The following is a 14,950-nucleotide window of genomic DNA, read 5'->3' as shown; positions in this document are numbered from 1 at the left end:
CTCCCGCAGGATTTTTTCAACAAAATAATGTCACAATTTAACTTTATTTTCTAAGGGAGGGAGGGGGGAAAAGGAGGGGAGGCGTGCAGGGAGGAGGGGAGGAGCGGGTGGGGGGGTGTGGGTGGTAGGAAGGGGAGTGCGTGTGGTGAGTGGGGGGGAGGGGTGGGGGAGGAGGGAGCGCAGAGACGGGTGTTTATAATAGTGGGCCTTTGGGAACTGAGGGAAGGGGAAGAGGGGGGGTAAGGTGTTTGTGGGGGGGTAGTCAGAGTACTAGTTTATAGACACAGTTATGCGTGGTATGTACGCACTAAACATTATTTTTTAGCCTTGGTGCAGAAGGGCTCATCCATGGCAAGAGCATGTTTTTAGGTACATTTCAACAGTAAGCATAGTGTTCTAGCTCTACATTTAACCTTGTTAACTGGGGATGGAGAGGGGGAAGGGGGGCAGGAGGAGGGAGGGCAGGGTTGGTACATATTAGAGCAAGTAAGAAGTAACTTTCTAGGGTGCATTTCAACAGGGAATCCCCTTTACTAACGTCTTGCTAAGACTTTATTAATTGGGGAGAGAGAGGGGGGGGGGGAAAGGATGAGTAGGGGTGTTTTTGGTAAAGCATTCAGCATGACAATCTATGAACAAATTTGTATACATCATATCAACATATTACAATAATTTTAGTCTTGGTGTGAAAGGTCTCAAACACATTGGAGCAAACATTGATTAAACTTTTGATGATTACCTTGTATATGGCTTAGGTTCTCATTGCTAGCCACCACTATAGAAGCTGGGAGGGGAGTAAGGGGGGGGGGGATTTGTATCCGGAGCAGAGATTGAGTTATTAGGACATGTCTACTTGTACTATATCAATACTATGAGGTTCAGAGTACTAGTTAATAAACATAGTTATGCGTAAAATATAAGCAATAAACAGTAATTTTTAGCCTTAGTGCAGAAGAGCTCATCCACTTCAGGAACAATTTTTTAGGTATCTTTCAACAGAGAGCACAATTTTGTAGAGCTACATTTAACCTTGTTAACTAGGGGGGGGGGGTGGAGAGGGGAAGACGGACATGGGGGGGAAGAGGGAAGGGGGTGGAAGGGGGAGGGAGAGGGAGGGTGGGGTTGGTGCAGGTTAGAACAAGAAGTAACTTTTTAAGGTGCATTTCAGCAGGGCATGAACTTTTCTAGCGCCCTGCTTTAACTTTATTAACTGCGGAGAAAAGAAAAAAAGGGGGGGGGGGAGGGATGAAGAAAGGCGTTTGTGGGTCAGCGTTCTAAATGACAATCTTTAAACACATTTGTACACACCATATTAACATATGTCATTGATTTTAGTCTTGGTGCGAAAAGTCTCAAACACATTGGAACAAACATTGTTTAAACTTTTGAAGGCTACCGCGTGTATGGCTTAGATTCTCATTGCTAGCCATTACAATACAAACTAGAAGGGGGGTGGGGGTTGTAACTGGAGCAGGAATTGAACTATTAGGGCATGTCTACTTTTACTATTCTAATAACATGATGCTTATTAGTTAGGGAAGGGGCGAAGGTCAGGAACAAAGGCCTTGAATAAGTCTCGGCGGGGCTAGCCCGTTTCTGAGTACAAACAACAAAGAGCATAGATATGCAGTCCTGGTTTAGTCTCCCGCCGCTTGTTATGACCTGGACGTGCGGCAAAATTGGAGCCTCCCTCACTCTCCACCCACCCAACCCGTTACAAACCATCTGAAGAGGCAGGCGTGTCTCCCCAGGACGATCATCTCTTTTCTTCGGTATGGAGGCACCATTGGGGGGGGGGGGGTAGGGGGGGAGAGGGCATGGGGCGGTCAAGCCGAAACAAAACGGCTCGATCTCCTCACCATCCATCCACACGAGAGCCCCAGAAAGGAGCTTCGCCATCTGCGGGGGGTCCGTTCTCTGAACTGAAGATGATTCGGCGGGAAGAAGAACCTCAGGTCTCGGTGTCTGGACGGACGCGTCAGTGGAGTCAGCCGGAGAAGGGTCCTCTTCTATCGTCACAGGTATGGCGAGCTGCTTGCTTCTGTAGAGCTCAGGTAAGCAGCAATGGCCAACATGGAGTAGAAAGCTCTTTGGAGCGATGTAGGTCCAGTAGGAATCACTTGCTTCTAGCTTGGGACTGTGCAGCAATTCTTCGGGAGGATCGGATAGATCTGTCTCCATCTTCAGTGTCTCGCGCAGGTCTTTCCTCATCCATCCATGAGAGCGGGGGGGAGAGGCCTAGTGCTTGGGCAAATGAGGACATTTCCTCCGGTCTTCTCAGGGCCAGGAACTTTCCATTTTTGGTGGCAATCAATTTGAATGGGAATCCCCATCGGTACTTTACTCCATTTTTACGGAGGAAAATAGTTAAAGGTTTAAGCTCCCTTCTCCGATTTATTGTTATTTTAGATAGGTCGTTGAATACTTGGAGGACTATATCTTGGAAGTTTATAGTGTCCATTTCGCGACAGGCGGCTAAAATCCGTTCTTTAGCCGAGTAGCTATGGAATCTGACAATGAGATCTCTACATCGATTCGGGTCGTCCGACCTAGGCCCTAGAGCTCGATGCGCCTATCGATTTCTAGGTCTTTGTCTGCTAGATCTTTGCAGACGGAGGTAAATAATCTCATCAGGTATGGCCGGAGGAGTTCAGGAAGAACCGTTTCTGGGACGTTGCGTATTCGTAAGTTCTGCCTTCTGTCCCGGTTCTCCTGATCCTCCATGCCTTCTTTAAGGCCCACCACCTCTTCTCCTAAGCGGAACATTTCATCTTCAGCCTCTGTTTGTCGTTGGAGGGACTCTCCCAGCTTAGCTTTCAGTTCGTTTGTTCTGTCAGCCAGGCCCAAAATCTCGTGGCCGGAGTTCAGGAAGAACCGTTTCTGGGACGTTGCGTATTCGTAAGTTCTGCCTTCTGTCCCGGTTCTCCTGATCCTCCATGCCTTCTTTAAGGCCCGCCACTAAGATCTTTTAGTAGTGAAGTGTGCAGCTTATTGTGCAGTGTGGTCATCAATTCTTCCATGTATGCTCTTGTAACTGGGTCCCCTGGGCCAGGGTTCTCCTTTGGTTGCGCTTGCTTGTTCGCCGCTGTGGGTAAGCCACGTGCGTCGGCACCATCTTGTATTTCAGTCCTTGTTTCAGGGCTCCGCTGCGACAGGTGGAAATACTTAGCTACTCCCTGGTTTGCAGGTTTTTTGAGTCTCGCTTGCATCGCTGTTTAGTTCGCCCTTCTGGGGGTGGTTGTAAAAGTTGAAAAAACTCGGGGGAAAATGCAGAATATTGCAATTATTAACGCGGGTCCACGGAGCTCTCCTAACACTCAACCATGTCGGATGACGTCACAGGAAGCCCCCTCGTTCGCTAACTTTAATGGGTCGATGGACCCATGTCTTTCTTCAGCCTTATATACTATAACTATGAAACCATGTATTTTTCCAAAACACATACAAAAATATAGTTCATAAAATCAGAATACCAATTACCGTTTTAACATTGATTAAGATATTTATTTATTTTTACAAGTATAGAGTGCATTGAATGTAAATGACAGGTTTTATTTACTTATCTACAATTGATATAGGCTCATTACATTAATACAAGAACATGCTTTTACTTCGCAACCCAAAAACAGTTTGTCTGGAAAATAGGCTGAATCTACATCACTATGGCAGAAAAATCAGACTATTTACATATTTGTCAAATTCAATAAGAGATGCATATGTTGAAATAAGTTCAGGATCACTGTACACTCTCTCTGAAACAATAGGTCTGCATTTTAAAACAATGCAAGCAAAAATTGACAAGTTTTCCAAATGAAACGTAGTCAAACAAAAATATAATTGGAGACACTATATTCACTTCCAACAATAAAACAGAAATCATGATGATCAAATTGGAGGCCTAGAGTACGCTGTATAACATACACACGTTAAAAACTTGGAGCCAGCTTGAATTGTTAGTAAGCCAACTTTTTGGGGGCGTGCGGCTGTTAGAATCTCTCCTTCCACCACACTGAAACGGACCTAACTTCTCCCTTCTTCCCCCTCCCTCACTGAGACAGAGCAGTGACGCACCTTGGCAGCCCGCTCTCTGGTCCTTCACACCCCTCTGGCACTACACACAGAGTGGAGCTGCATTGAGTGACCTGTCACAGCTTCAGCTGGCACCCGATCGTGCTTTGATGTCATGCTAATAAAGCAGGATCGGCTGCGTGGTTAGTGGCTTCAACAGTGACTGACAGGTCACTCGGCACCACAAAAAACAGGCGCCAGGATGAAATTGTAGGCGCTCGGGCAATTTGCATCCCTGCGCATACAGCAAATAAAATACCTCTTGTGAGCACATTCACGTCTGACAGATCTACAACCCTACCTTTCCCCATTAATCTCCAAGGCCGCACTTATAGTGCGGCTACAGCAACCATCAATCCATCAAGTGCGCCTATAGTGGGCGCGACCGCGCGACACAGCAACCAAAATCACTGAAAACAATAGATTTTGATATTTACTGTGATGGCGGCACCACGTGACTGCAATAAGCCAATCACATAGCCTTTACCTGACGACACCGCCCCTTTCAGCCAGCGACATCTCAAAAACTCAATTCCAACTTTTGCGACAGTGACGGGTGATGTCACCGGTAATGAAGCCTGCACTATAAGCTTAGCCTTAGCATTCAATGCTTCCACAGCAGCCAGGTAATTGCATGCAAATGAGCACGTAAAGTGTGTCAATGTGTTTCTTGGATATATACAGTATATATATATATATATATATATATATATATATATATATATATATATATATATACACACCCACACCCACAAAGTACAAGAAAAAGATTCCTAAGCAAGTAATCTGCTTACAGCAAAAATCGAAATCACTTTTTTAAAATAAACCAACTACACCACTAAACACCACAAAAACAGACCCCTCAAATCATCCATGAAGCTCCTACACAGTACACTGCATAAAAAAAACTAAATAGGTAATAAACCCCATAATCAGGTAAAATAAAATGTTAAACATCAGTATAGTGAGTAGAAAATGTGGATGAGAAAAATTATATTTATGCATCATCCAGACTGGTCAGTCAAAAGATATGTAGATAAAGATAGTATACTGTCAATACAGACGGTGGAACAGAGAACGCCTAGTAAAACACACCTAATGATCAAGGCAGAATAGTGAGAAACCATCAAGTAAACACATTGAAAATATTTAGACATCAGATAAAGATGGTGCGAGAACAAAGAACTGTCCATCCGCCAGAAAAGTCAAAGGCAGTTAACATTTTTATACTCCACACAGTCCCGAACAGTATATCAATAATAGCACGCAGGAGGTCCATCAAGTAGGTATTAGCATTATTGATGTACGTAGGAGAGGAGGAAGAAGGGTCTCAAGCGAGCCACCCCGACATACGTTTCACCACGGATTCTTCTGCCTTAATGTTGTGTTTTCTGTTATAAATATGTGATATTACTATCCTTTTTTGACTGGAAAGTAACCGCTCTCTATTTTATTATAGCTATTTTTTTGTTACAAGCATTCAGGTTAACCTTGCTCTGAGAAACTTGTTTGGAAATACGGATTCTTTGTTTTAATTTAATGATGTATTTCACCATGTTGGTGGGCATTGGCATGTTCACAATGGGGGATGGCTGCTATGCAACCAGGAGCCTCACTCATGGTCATGGGTTTTTCAGGGGTTTGTGTAAGAAAGAGAGTTAACAAAACGCTGGCTCCTATGTATATGTCTATACAATGGTTTGCAGAGGTATTCACCCCCTATCAATATCACATTTTGTTGAAGTTTTTCAAACATTTTTTATATTGAAAGCTACAGAGCTGTAGTGGTTAAACTGAACACTGTTGCATGAGGCGGTAAAATGTCAGCCAAGGAAATTTAAAAAATGCATTTTACAGGTTGCATAAGTCAGGGGTGCGCAAACTTTTCTCCGTGCGCACCCCTGCTTGCTCTCCTGGCGCTCCGCGGCCCCCCACCCTGCTCGGCCATGCATAAAATGACGCGCAGGGTCATGTGACATCACGTTGCCATGGTAACGTGGCGTCACGTGATGACGCAGTGTTACCATGACGACGCATCGCTGGAAGGGAAGTGTGTTTTAGAGGCCTTGCGCAGTTCCCCGGCATTTAATTTAAATGCCTAGGGGAGACAGTGGGACCTTTATAACTGCCGCATCCCCCCACGCCCCAGAAAATCTAGCGCGCCCCACAGTTTACGCACCCCTGGCATAAGTATTCAGCACCTTAGGTGAATACTTGGTAGAATAACTTTTTGCAGCAATTACTACTATGAATAGTTTTGGATAAGTCTCTACTATTCATGTTCTTGAGTATCCCAGTCAAAATCCTGACTTGGATCCAATCAAACATTTATGGCGAGACGTGAAAATTGCGATTCATGGACAATCCCCACCAAACTTTTCAGAACTGGATCAGTAAATCGCATTTTTTACATTTCCATTTCTGACATTTTACCTCTCCTTTTATAACAGTGTTAAGTTTAATCACTACTGTTTTGTTGCAATTGTTTTGTAGTTTTTTGCATACATCATTTGAAATTCAACAACATGTGACATTATTGGTAGGGGGTGAATACGTGTGTGTGTGTGTGTGTGTGTGTGTGTGTGTGTGTGTGTGTGTGTGTGTGTGTGTGTGTGTGTGTGTGTGTGTGTGTGTGTGTGTAACTAGCATTATAGTGATACCATTCATTTAGTGGTAGAGGCCTAATACTAGTGGTCCTTCAGTATGTTTTAATGACTGCCAAACATTCCCAGCTAGCTCAAACTCCTACACCCACCACATCATGAATATATATTTATGTCAAAAAAGAGTGCTACTGAGCGTGGCAAATGTATACAACAAAAGACAGGGGTGCCCAATGCTACATCCAATTGACAAAACATACTGTATATGGTAATAAGTATAAAGTTTTAGTGACTGCAACCACTTATATCCCCTTATATCTATACGGTATGCCTTTTTGATCAAGGTTTTTTTTTATGCTTGTATGTATTGAGTCTTTATTGGTGTCGGAGTAATATCTCTCACATACCACAACAAAATGTTGATGATTTGATCATTTATCCGTCATGCAAAGCACAAAGGGTAATATTAAACGGTTTCCTTTACTTTCAATATTTTTGCAGAGCACTCAAGTGTACAGAGCATTAAAACGTAAACAGTTATCTCTTCTCCATTAAATAGCTATAATAAGAAAATGGCAAAGGTCCTGTGGAAGTTGCTTCTGAACTATAGATGGTCACAGTTGCTAAGCATTGCAGCTTCAGGAGCAAATGAAGAATAATTGAAGCAAATTTGAAAACTACCTAAAACAAAGATTTATTCCGGAAAATCATGCTGTTTACCTACAAAGATAATTTTAGTTAACTATAATGAATATTGTGTAAACCATTCAAATAATCATCTTTCAAAACTATGTACAGTATATTTGAGCATTACAGGCATACCCCGCATTAACATACGCAATGGGACCGGAGCATGTATGTAAAGCGAAAATGCACTTAAAGTGAAGCACTACCTTTTTTCCACTTATCGATGCATGTACTGTACTGCAATCGTCATATACGTGCATAACTGATGTAAATAACGCATTTGTAACAGGCTCTATAGTCTCCCCGCTTGCGCACAGCTTCGGTACAGGTAGGGAGCCGGTATTGCTGTTCAGGACGTGCTGACAGGCGCATGCGTGAGCTGCCGTTTGCCTATTGGGCGACATGTACTTACTCGCGAGTGTACTTAAAGGGAGTGTCCTTAAAGCGGGGTATGCCTGTAATATGGATTGCTACTATTTAATTTCTCTCTCTTCCGCAAATCAATAGATTTAAAATAAGTACCAGTATTTAAATTATACATAATAATGTTTAACTGTACTAGATTATATAGTATTGTGCAAATTCAGAATTCACCGTGCAATGTAAGGTTTAAAGAAAGCTTCGTTATTTTCTTTATCACAACCTACAATTACTTGTAGATTCCAAACATGAGTTAAGACAAATCAGCATCTCTACTTAATGCCAAGTAAACTGCTCTCCTACAAAAGGTTTGCCCCTTGGGCTCTATGTGGTACCATTATGGATGCCCTTAAATAGAGGACACAGTGAAGGACTTATTAAAAAATGAAGCTAATTTCATTTTAAAAATAAATCAGAAAAGTATGCATAAAACTCATGAATACTAGACTAATTCTGACCAGTACTATACCATGACACTGAATTATTTTACAGCCACTTTCAAATATCAAATCAATTACCCTTTACTGTAGTAGACTGCTTTTAGCTTGGTCACCTCTGAACGAATAATGATATCTACACGTTATAGTGCCGATAACAAATGTTTCTTATTAGTAATTGTAGGATTGGTGGCTATCAACATACAAGTCAGATACCACAATCTTTTTTTCTAATCATTAGCAACTTTAAAGGGTCAAAATGTGTGCGATATTGAAATTCTGAACACTTAAGTAGTCTTTCTTTGATTGGGTAGCTTGGATTTTCCAATGTCTCCAATTCTATAGTACAGTTTCACTTGACAATACAGGTTTGGGCCAGTAAGCTTGCCATAAAATGATTTAAGCACTAAAGCAGGGCTAAGAATTTGTCTTTGTTTGTGTGTCTTACTACTGAAATCAAACATTCTAGATTGTACATTTACAGACCCAGCTGATATCTGGGGTTCAAGCATTCACCATGTATGTAATGAAATATAGTATATGATCAAATTAAAACAAAGTAGGAATGGAAAACTATCTAAATAAAAATTTGCTATTTATACTCTACAGAAAAGAACATGTTAAACAACTGGCATAAAAACGAATTAGTGTGCTTTTGTACAACTACCAAGCCTATTTAAATGCAAATCAGAGCTTTATTTTAAAACACAAATCTCAAAATCGTATGGAACCTGTTGTTCTTAAGTTGATGTTGCTTAGATATGACAAACATTTTATGACACCTTTGTGGGCAATAGAAAATAAACAAAAAAGAAACAAGCAAGGAGCAAGCAAATGGCAAAATAATTTAATAAGGTGCAAAATACGTAAAGAATTGGTAACTCACAAGAAAAACAATTGTAATTTTGTGAAACAAAATTAAGAGTCAACAAAACTGACAACAGAAATGGGATACAGACAACATAATAAACCATAATACATTTAAGTTAGATCTATTTGTGTAGCAATTCTAAACACTAAGTATTGTTTTGACTCATTGACTAGTTCAGCAGCTGTCTAATATGAAACATACAGTAGTAGATCTCAAAATAACCAACACGTCATTCTATTCAAATGTCCACAACCCAAAGTAAAATATTGTACATTTTTACAAAGAACATTTTATTGAGAATGGAATTCTCAAAAAATCCAGACAAAGTAAACTTGCTAATTGGAGTAAATCAAAATATCAGCATTAAGTGGAACAGTAACTCTGTCTGTGGTACATTAAATTATCTAAGATGCTGTGAATGCATAAAAGTATGAAGCCTCTTATTTAGACTATGAAATGTAGGTCATAGCATAAAACTATTTACAGTACTTGGAGAGAGTTTATAAGTTTTGGATTGGAAGCCACCGAGAAAAATGTCAGTGATTAAGAGTGAAATGGAGAAAACGATTGTTAAACCCCAGTGTCATTGTACACAAAAGGGTGTCACCGTACACAGTTCTGTTGCTGAAAAAAATGCAAGCACACTTTAATACAAAATAATTTAATAAACACTACAAAAGTGTGCCTTTAATTACTACTATGGGGTCAGTGTTTACAAGTTGGTAAGCAGAAATCTAAGGAAGGAACAGAGGTAAAATATGAAATACTTACAAGAAAATAGGAAGTAAAGAACACTGGCAAGAATACAGGGGGATGCTAAAACAGATAAAGAAGGGTATTAGAAATACAAAACAAATATTAGGAAGAGAATCAAAATATGGTTACAAACATTGCATTTAATTTGTAATGTTCTTGTGCCTCTGAATGCAAAATATCAAATGGAATGAAAAAAAAGGACAAAGGTCTATGCTGCAAATTTAATGACAAAACTGGAAACATTAAACGCCTTCAAAATTCTTCTGTTCAAAAGCAATGCTATTTAATCAGATATAGCAACACAATAATAAATGTATGGAAGAACTAAATCCAATTCATGTATTTATTATACAGCAGTGCATTAACAACCATACTGACAGAAATGAAAAAATTTAATTAATCTAAGAAAGGACGAATTTTTTTTTTTTAGTAAACCGGTTAAACACTCTTAAAGCATTCAGCTGTAATACCAGTATATTTTCAGGCACAACCAATGAGAACGTCAAGCTCTTAAATTAGATTACATAATTAGGAAAGTAGCGAAAGAAGGCTCCAGGTGACCACAATTGCAATCTAACTTTCATACGTTATTTTAAATATACTTCGAGCTACCCAATACAAAAACTTAAAATAAACATCAGTCTTAACCACACAGTGTTTAGTCTTTAAAAAGACGTATGTTGCATTATATGTAATGATTCAAAGGAAGCATGAGAAATGGGTGAGCCTGTCATTACTGTCTATTTCTAAAAAAAACAGCCTTCATACAGATAATGTACATTCAGTCAGGTGAAACTAAATGTTAGTCAAATGTGACAAAGGCGACTATACCTGTTCCATTACAAATTCTCCAGAATATTCGCTTTCCATGTATTTAAGACATTATTACATGGCACTAAATTATTAGAAGAGTTATATTTTGAAGTTCATGTATCAAGACATTCTAGCTGGATCAGTAAATCGTACTCTTGTTTAGAGTTCATTGTTATGAAGACAAATATACAGTGTTTAACTGTCACTTTGTCTGATTATAGAACCATTTCCAATATTATTATCCCACAGGAAGAGTACTGCAAACGCAAATTAGATAGCCCTCTGTGATTTGATGACTTTTTTCACATTTATGTTTTTTATTTAACTTGCAGAGGTTGTCCACCAAATATATTCACCTTTTTACACTGCCATTAGGATGTTCATCAATGTTCTATGCCCCGGCATCTACATGGCCCTTAAGACACACTGATTAACAAGCTCCTCATACACCACCACTTCCTGAAGAATGTAGGGTTTTAAACTACTTAGGAACTAGCAAATTTCTTTTAAGGATCCAGCATTTTGTTAGGCAATCGCCCGCAAGGGGTGAGGGGTGTTCCGGCTACCCTGCTGCCACTCCCCACCCTTCGTCGGCTGTGTCACTACATGTGTATATCCGTGTGTATCTGTGACTCTCAAACAGATAAACTCCGACTACCTCTGCCCCTGTCTCCTACTCTCCGATCCCCTGCTCTCATCAAAGACACAGAGATACACACACAAGTTTGGAATTATTAAGGCATGCCCAAAGATTAAGAGGTGGGAGTCACTTCACCTGAGAATTGTGCTGGTTGTTTGCTTTTTTATGTTGTAAAAGCAGATTTATTTATTTGGTCAAAAAGTAAGGCATAATAAGGGCTCACAGACAATTTTAATGCTACATATGAGTACCATTGATTGAAAGGACAGAGTCCCTATCAGTCATGTGTACTCCCATATATTGCAAGGGAGGGTCTTATGAAAATCAACTCCCTACACACACATTTGCATTGACCCAATGTTGATGAAAATATCTATTGGCTTATAGGAAACACCCACTTAATTCCACACATTCATGACCCATGAGACCCCAGACACTGATGCACTTTGTGATGTCCGTCACAGTCACTTTCTTAGACGGGAGCCTCATGTATTCCTATTTTAACACTCTAAACCCCAGTTTACCCAATAAACAATACATTTATATTAAATAAAAACTTAAACAATATAATAAAAATAGTACATTCTACAAATTCCAAAATATATAACCAGGAATACATTTCACAACCTAAATAAAATAACGACTACAATATATAAATTTAATATATGGCGACATTTGTTGTAGCATATAAAAAAATCATAATACTGTCTGACATTAAAGTACTGTACATTAAGTTGATGAAAAATAAAAAAAATACTAAACTGCTATCTTGATGAAACAGTATAGAGTTTGCTCCATTATAGGACCAAAATATACAGAGGCATAACACACCTTAAACACTACATCATTAATAATACAATTTTAATTAAGAAATAAAAATCTTAATATATTTCGAAAACGTTTTTACAATTACTATCTAGTCAAGAAAGATGTGAAATTGTAACTTGAATTCAAAACCTTGGGAAAAATTGTATACAAAAACATACATCCAATACGCTTATCTTCTCAGCAATCTAAACAGTATTACCATCTTATTTGCATCTTAAACTTATTCAATTACTGTGCAATACAAAATTATATATTATTTACCTTTATGCACTTTATGAAAAGGCCTATAGAGTGGGTACAAAAATATTTTTCTTTTTAATTTCTCTTGTATGTTCTAGTATTCTATCCTTACATGTAATTATAGTACAGCCCCACATATTGGCTTCTGCATTCACATTTAAGTAGATATAATAAAGTTATATTTACACTTGATATGTGGTATAATATCTTCACTTTTGCCAGTAGTAGGGGATAGAATATTACTTAATGTTGAGCTCGCTTGTGTACTTTTGGTTTTACATTCAAAATATGACAGAAATTGAGAGATAACAGTATTAGCCAATATCGGTAAGAACATTTTCAAGTTATTTATCTTCTCTGCAATAGCTACAGTACTGTAGTTCTAAGAAACGGTTGTTCAGAAATCGCTATATTCCTTTTTTTATTTTTTAGCATTAATAAGCATTAATAAAGGCATTTGAAAGATCATTTAAGGTGCCCTTTTTCTAGTAGTCTTTTATAGCGAAGTCTTCGCTTCAGATAAATATAATTTGCTGCATTTTTCTTCTAATCCTGACAAACTAGCCATTGCTTGCTTTGCATGATTCGGATGGCGAGAATCTGCATGTAGAATGGTGTTCCGTGAAACCGGTTTCATTTAATGTTTATACATTATATAAGACTATTTTCCGAGAAGAATGAAAGACCTAAAAAAAATAAATCAATGGATGCACAGCTACTGTATATAGTTGGTACAGTGTTGCGATCACAAAGAAGTTGTTAAGAAAAAAAAAAAAATAAGGTGTTCCCAACTGCCTGTTCATACCAGGAGGACATATTTGCTGTTTCTTTTTGGAGAGTAGCATGTCCTCCTGGTATGGATTGGTGTCAGAAGATCACTTAGCACACAGAGGCCCAAAAACGATCTGGCACATGCTGTGGCAAAACGCGTACTCATCGCCGTGCAGCTTTTTTTTTGTAAAAAAAAATTAAATTCTCCTGAAAAAAACCCAACACCAAGTGGAAAATTAAATGATATAGCCTCTAAGAGACAAAGAATGTGGTTACATTGCAGGGTGCGAGCTTCAAGTTAAATATATAAATATATAATATATATATATATATATATATATATATATATATATTTTTTTAGTAGCTTTTAAATCACCTACAGGATTTATGATGGCATAAAGATTGCACATGAAGTGTGACTCATAGAAAATTATCCTATTTTCTAAAACTTCTACTGCTGATATTAAACCTTGAATTTAGCACAGTAAGGCGATAACTAACTTTTGTAAGTAGCTATATATTCACAAACACTGAGTGTGAGATCCTATACCTGCTACAATAGGTTTTAGGATATTTGTTCCATATGTATTCATACTCATTTTCTGTTGCAATTGTTACCATCTACAACTTCCGTTAAATGGTTAAGTATATTTGTCATCATTCAGAATATTTAGACATCTACAGCAGAGACTGCGACTATTCTAACACAAACCAGTGGCAATCGCCAAAAAGACCCAGGTACAGTCTGCATACTTGCCTTAAACTAGCCCACCATTTCTGCATTGATTAATGGCCCATCAGATTAACAGCGGGGGTCCCTGGCAGTCCCATTCAAACTGAATGGGACTGCCAAGGATCCCTGCTGTGTTAATCCTATGGGTGATTAGTCAATGCAGAAATGCCTTAAACTTGCCTTAAACTAGCCCAGCACATACCCAGAATGTAACCGGACTAGTTTAAGGCAAGCTTTAGAATAGTCGTGGTCTCGTCTGTAAATATACATTGTGCATATCTTTGGTCATAATGGAAATATCTGCACTGACATCTTGGAGAAGATTGAATCGGGGGTGAACCGACGGTACATTGCACTGGCCATCATTGGTGTTCTTGCCGTTTACGTGGTGTTTGGCTGTGGCACATCTCTACTCTGCAACTTGATTGGATTTTCTTATCCTGCTTATATCTCCAATTATCCTGATTAATCTGGAGCATAGTCTCATCATATCTGGTGTAACTACTGCACCCTCATCTGGGAGCATAGCTAAATTAACAGAACTGGGACAACCAGTCAACCTGTAAATGTATCTATTTTTCTTTTTGTAACTTATTTTTTATTTAATTTTTTTGAAAAACAGGGGAAGGGACACAGAAATAGAGAAGGGGGGAGGGGGGTAAGCACCACCAATTTAACACCGGTATAAAAAACAAAAAACAAGAGAACAACTACACCAGACAATCTAAACTCCATAAATTACACAGAATTACCAACTCAGAGAGAAAACAGCCCTCAATCCGCAGTGACTGAAAAAAATTCACATGTTCCCCCCTAGAGTACCAGGGCTCCAAGACTTTTTGGAATTTTCTTCAGTTATGTCTCACATAAGCGGTTAGGCCCCGCTCACTCTTGCTACGATGCTCCACGTTCGTCACTCTTTAATGTTTGTCGATGGGAGTTGTCAAACTACAAACGACTCCCGGCGGCGAAGTACAGCGTTGATGCTGCTTTACTTGAGGGAGACAACTGAAGTTGTAATTTCAAGCGGCAGCAGCGTCACGTGTACTTCGCAAGCCAATAAAATCACACACACTTTTTTTT

General features: G+C 39.1%; 1 protein-coding gene across 4 annotated transcripts in view; it reads right to left on the bottom strand.

Moving 5' to 3' along the window:
* Positions 1–14,950, bottom strand: part of CDYL (chromodomain Y like) — a 134,631-nt gene that overhangs the window by 27,356 nt on the left and 92,325 nt on the right. For 2 of the 4 annotated variants that reach the window (XM_075585777.1, XM_075585778.1), the window contains exon 3: positions 9,858–9,902. The exons of the other annotated variants lie outside the window; for them this stretch is intronic. In XM_075585777.1, the coding sequence (XP_075441892.1) occupies positions 9,858–9,902 (45 nt within the window). The remainder of the gene's footprint in view (positions 1–9,857; positions 9,903–14,950) is intronic. 4 annotated transcript variants of the gene reach the window in all.

This window comes from Ascaphus truei, chromosome 2, assembly GCF_040206685.1.
Source record: "Ascaphus truei isolate aAscTru1 chromosome 2, aAscTru1.hap1, whole genome shotgun sequence".
Classification (NCBI taxonomy): Eukaryota; Metazoa; Chordata; class Amphibia; order Anura; family Ascaphidae; genus Ascaphus; species Ascaphus truei.
This window is presented reverse-complemented; position numbering and strand designations above follow the sequence as displayed.